At 42.7% G+C, this 5394-nt stretch overlaps 1 protein-coding gene across 1 annotated transcript; it reads left to right on the top strand.

The window, feature by feature from the left end:
* Positions 1–1121: 1121 nt before the first annotated feature.
* On the top strand, positions 1122–5077 carry LOC140429799 (relaxin-3-like). Its single transcript, XM_072517243.1, has 2 exons — positions 1122–1415; positions 4525–5077. The coding sequence occupies exons 1-2, from the start codon at positions 1232–1234 to the stop codon at positions 4869–4871; spliced, it is 531 nt and encodes a 176-aa protein (XP_072373344.1). The 5' UTR covers positions 1122–1231; the 3' UTR covers positions 4872–5077.
* Positions 5078–5394: the final 317 nt, after the last annotated feature.

The raw sequence follows: 5394 nt of genomic DNA on the forward strand, positions 1-5394 counted from the left end.
GTGCAGACTCGGCAGGCCGAATGGTCTCCTTTGCACTGTGAGGATTCTATGATTCTATTCTATGATGCAGCGAACACAACAGTCTGAGGAGCGTTGAATGTCCCTGAAATATCTGAAATCCCGGGCGGATTCAAAACATGAGGGATGGAACTTCAGTTGGAATCCACGTGGGGTAAGTCAGAGATGGAGACAGTTACTGAGGAAGGGAATGTGGCTATGAAAGCGAGTTTTGCTGATCACCTTATCAAATGCCAAGAGGGAAATAGAAGGCAATGTTGAACATGTTGAAAGAGACAAACAAAAATCCTGTCGGAGAGAAGAGGAGGATTCCTGGGCATTCTCTCTCACCTGATGCTGTCAGAATTGTTGCTATTTTCCAGCATTTTCTGTTCTGATTTTAGATTTCCAGCATCCGCAGTATTTTGCTTTTATTTTTGTGTTAATTCCCTGCCATTCTCTTCCAGGACCAGATAACATTAACACGCAACAAGTTAAAACACATTCACCAACACACACGTCGTTATAAAGGCAACTTGCAGAACAACAAATAAATGTTGAAACCTCAACATGGAAAATAAAGTGTGTGACATTTAATGATAACAGATTCATAGAGAGGGAAAACAGTCAGGATTAAAGGTTAGTCCAAGAGCTAAAATAAAAGCTGATGAATTCGCAATGTGGAAATTGAGGAAAAATCTAAGCAACAAGGAAAACAGTCAGGATTAAAGGTTAGTCCAAGAGCTAAAATAAAAGCTGAGGAATCTGCAATGTGGAAATTGAGGAAAAATCTAAGTGGTGAAAAATATTTAACAAGTGAGATAAAACTATCAAAGAAGTTGGAATAAAACTATGAACAAAAATGCCAAATGAAAACCAGAAAATTGACAAAGTGTATGGAAGACGAGAGGAGATAAATGTATTACTGATTAATACACATATACATTCCACAAATTGTAAATCTGATAATGATTCGGAGGGTGGATGTCTAATCTGAAACGGTGTAAGAATCTCGAGGTCACCGCAGAGGGGAGGGACAAGAGTTTTTTTTAAAACAAAATCAGCGGTGAGTCAGAGAAAAGGAGCAAAAACAGCTATAAAAGGGAGAAGGATTGGACAGGCAAAAGACAGGGACAGGAGAGTGTCAGAACAATATAGACATCTCACCAACCAGGGAGTAAACACCTATTGCGAGGTTTACTGAGAAGCCCAGGTTGAACACCCGTCAGCTGAAATGAAGTGCCTGGTGTGTGTTCTGGTGCTCAACCTGTTCCTCGTCTCCTTCCCCAGTTCTGCCTTATCCCAGTCTTTAAGGGATGGGGAGACGGGGATCAAGCTGTGCGGCCGGGAGTTCATCCGAGCCGTCATCTATACCTGTGGGGGCTCTCGCTGGAAGAGGCTTCTGGACAACCAGAACGGTGAGTATCTCCCTCCCGTTGCGGTGACCCATGTTTCAAAGCTATTCATTGAGACTCTCATTGAGTTAATAACTGTGATACTAATTAGGCTATTGTAACTAGAATAATCATCTTATTCAACCAATCTTGAAAGTGGCCGTGAGTATGAAAATTGTAAATTGAGAAACTGTTTTAGCCAACTTTCCTTGCCCCTCGATCAGACCTTGTCGGTGAAATGTATTTTATTCGAACCATATTAACATATAACATGTGTAAAGAGCTTGAGTGCGGACAAAGGTGAGTAAAAATATTGGAAACACAGAGGGGCTCAGGTAACTTCTGAGAGTCAAGTTAGCGTGAGACTAGTTGTCAACACAGTCACTGTCAAGAGGAGACAGCTGCCTTTCCAAAAACGGTTCATTTCCAGGACTGTTATTTCAGATTATCTAACATTGGTTCTGGTGTTCTGTGTGGTGAGAGTTGGTCCAGTCCTGTTAATTAGCAGTAACTGTTCATTCGGAGACGCAGCATCTGCCTTAGTGCAAGGTTTCCTTGTTCATCATGTAGGACCGTTTCTGGTGAAATCATTCACTACGGTGGCACAGTGGTTAGCACCAGGAACCTGGGTTCAGTTTTAGCCGCGGGTGACTGTGTGGAGTTTGCATGTTCTCCCAGTGTCTGCGTGGGTGTCCTCCGGGCGTTCCGGTTTGCTCCCGCAGTCCAAAGATGTGCAGGTTAGGTGGACCTAAATTGCCCCTCAGTGCTCAAAGGGTTAGGTGGCATTACTGGGTTATGGGTATAAGGTGGGGGTGTGGACCTAGTTAGGGTGCCCTTTTAGGGGGTCGGTGCAGACTCAATGGGCCGAATGACCTCCTTCTGCACTATAGGGATTCTAGGAATTCTGGCTTTTTGTGCATCACATTTTACAAGTTCCAACCTGTGAGCAGTACCTCACACTGCTGGCTTTGAGATATTAATGCCAGCAGATACAATTCTGACAACGATGTTGACTCGTTCCCAATACAGCAAAGGCCCAAATCTCAGTTTGAGAAGGCATAGAATACACTGTTGGGGCCTGGTCAAACTCTGCTTGACGGAGTTACACCACATCTGGTGTGCAACACAAACCTTCCTGGGATGGTCTCATAGCACACAGGGAATGAAGCCATTTTGCCCATCGTGTTTGCGTTGGCCCTCTGAAAGTGTCCACCTCCACTCTCATTTATAAATCTCCGTAATACATCAATCGCCTCATCCCTGTTTCTTTTGATATACCGAAGAGTTGGATTGGTCACCCATCTCCTAAGTTATGTTTCCAGATTCAAGACACTGTGTATCATTGTAGATTCGCAGAATGGTTACAGCACAGGAGAAAGCCAATTCACAATGTTATAATGCCACAGTTTAAGACAGACCTGTAATTTGAAATATGAATCAGGAAGGAAGGCCAACAGCATAAACATTTTAATTTAAAATGTTGACTCAGTTTAACTGTGCCAACAATTCCCTTTTGAGGCAGTGGGAGGGGGAGGGGGAAAGGCCAGGAGAACAGCTCAACAATTAGGTTACTGGTAGAACAGAGATTGTACACATGCAGAAGGAGGGAAAGAGAATATCATCCGACTGATTACAATCCAGCCCCTCAGCTCTGATAGTACAATCCTTGCTGCATAGTGAGTAGAAAGTAGTAAATTTAACATTGATGATTATCAATATTCTGCTTCCATCAAGCAGCATCGGGATGATGTCAGTTTATCTGTTTTTTTTCTTTATCTTTTTTCTCAGTCAAGACCTAAAAATAATAGACATGAATGGTTTGAAATATTTGAAGGACTTGGCTGAGAAAAGGGAAAAAAACCGAATTGGTGAAAGTGATGAAGCAATGTTCTGGTCTAGATTCCAATGCTGAAGTGAACAACTTGAATGTCAGGAGCAGTGCTAGACTCTCCGTCAACAGATAGTGATTAGAAATAGTTTGAATGTGCCTAATGCACTCACAAAAGAGCAGAATTGTCATCTGTCCAGCAGGGGTTAGAAACTTTCAAATCAATGCTGCAAACATGAAATTCCCATTGGCAGGGGTGGGAATAGCCAGGGTATGAGGGGGAGCAAAGAGAGAGCTCCCTTGTAAGATTTAGAAAATATTTATCTGCCAACAGACTGCAATGTTTACCTAAGCACATTAGAATGGATAGTCTCTCTCATGAAGTCACTCCTCTTAAGAATTACTGATCCACTGACTGGGTTTTAGTCAATTTTCTGTCACAACAAGCAGTTTAACTGCTAGACAAAACATTGATTATCCACTTGGGGATGGTTGTCAATTATTTCTCTGACTATATAGCAATGTATATTTAACCAACTATGTTCGAACACTCAAAATATAATGGACCCCAATTTTAAACAGGAATCTTGGGCGAAATTCTCCTACCCGCCCCGCCACATTTCTGCGCCGACCGGCCGGCGGGAGTCTCCGTAACACCGGCCGGTCAATGGGGTTTCCCATTGTGGGGCACCCCCACGCCGTCGGGAAACCCCCGAGCGCCGGCAGAACGGAGACTCCCGCCGGCGGAGAATGACGCCCCTTTTGAGAGTCAAAGGGCTAGACCAGTTTTTAAATTTTATTAATTTTTTACAGGATGTGAGCTTTGCTGGCTTGGCCAGCATTTATTGGCCATCCCTAACTGCCCTTGAGAAGGTGGTGAGCTGTCATCTTGAACCGCTGCAGTACATACGGTATAGGTACACCCATTGTGCTGTTAGGGAGGAGTTCCAGGATTTGTCCCAGCGACAGTGAAGGAACGGCGATATATTTCCAAGTCAGTGTGGTGAGCGACTTGGAGGCGAACTTCCAGGTGGTGGTGTTCCCATGTATCTGCTGCCCTTGTCCTTCTAGATGGTAGTGGTCGTGGGTTTGGAAGATGCTGCTTAAGAAGCCTCGATGAGTTCCTGTAGTGCATCTTGTAGATGGTACACACTGTTGCAACTGTGCATCAGTAGTGGAGGGAGTGCAGCCCCAGAGAGAGAGGAGCAGGAGATGGCCACCCATAATCGGTACAGAATTAACTATATAACATCAATTTCATTAATCTAGTACATTGTCACAATTGGAGTTTTATTTCCGTTTCAGATCCCTTCCAGACCTCCGCTGATAAAATCTACGCCAAGGAGATGGACAGCATGAGGAATTTTCAGAGGATGTTTGGCAATGACAGGAACCAGGAAGTGGAGCCACCTTTTGCAGGGCAAGTGGTCGACGAGTACAACAACCAGTATGATCAGATCCCGGAGGATTTCAGTGAGTACCTCCGCCAGATTGATGGAGGCAGCAATAAGGACCGTGAATTTGAATCGTCACAGATGCTGCATCTACCCTGGGCCAGGAGCTTCAGGAAGAAAAGGGAAGCATCACCAGGAATGTCAAGCAAATGCTGCACTTATGGCTGCACCAAAAAAGATATCAGCATTCTCTGCTGAAAACTGTACACCTCTATTTATAGATTATTCTATACACTTGGACTCTGTTTCAGTGAGATTTTAAACCATGTAGTCTAATAAAAATCTCATAAATGTGGAATAAGGCAATTGTAACTTACGTTTAATTTCTAGTATAGTCTATGTGACAGGCTTGTGTTAGTCATTCTGAACCTCTTAAAACAAATTAAAAAATATGCAACTGTAAAGGTTTTGTCTCTGAATTTCTTAATTAGGGCTACTTCTTTAAATGGTTTATTTCATTGATTCAAAATATTGCAACATATTTCCCAATGAACGCTGCAACATTAACACTAACACACATGCACAAACTCTTGATGAAATTCAAAAACTATTCAGTCTAGACAAAGTTATGGTGTATTTATGAAGGAAGATTAAATATTTAACAAATGTGAAACCATATTAAACTGAATAGTAAAATATGATTTTGTAATATCTTTCTCCTGATTGGCAAGGTCACATACCGTCAAATTTAACATTGCAGTTTTCCATCTCTGATTCAGGT

The sequence above is a fragment of the Scyliorhinus torazame genome, chromosome 9 (assembly GCF_047496885.1).
Source record: "Scyliorhinus torazame isolate Kashiwa2021f chromosome 9, sScyTor2.1, whole genome shotgun sequence".
Taxonomy (NCBI): domain Eukaryota; kingdom Metazoa; phylum Chordata; class Chondrichthyes; order Carcharhiniformes; family Scyliorhinidae; genus Scyliorhinus; species Scyliorhinus torazame.

Excerpts from the sequence above, each read along its gene's own strand:
- LOC140429799 (XM_072517243.1), top strand. The coding sequence starts at position 1,232 with ATGAAGTGCCTGGTGTGTGTTCTGGTGCTCAACCTGTTCCTCGTCTCC. Across the intron at positions 1,416-4,524 it reads GCTTCTGGACAACCAGAACG|ATCCCTTCCAGACCTCCGCT; the intron begins GTGAGTATCTCC and ends TTTCCGTTTCAG.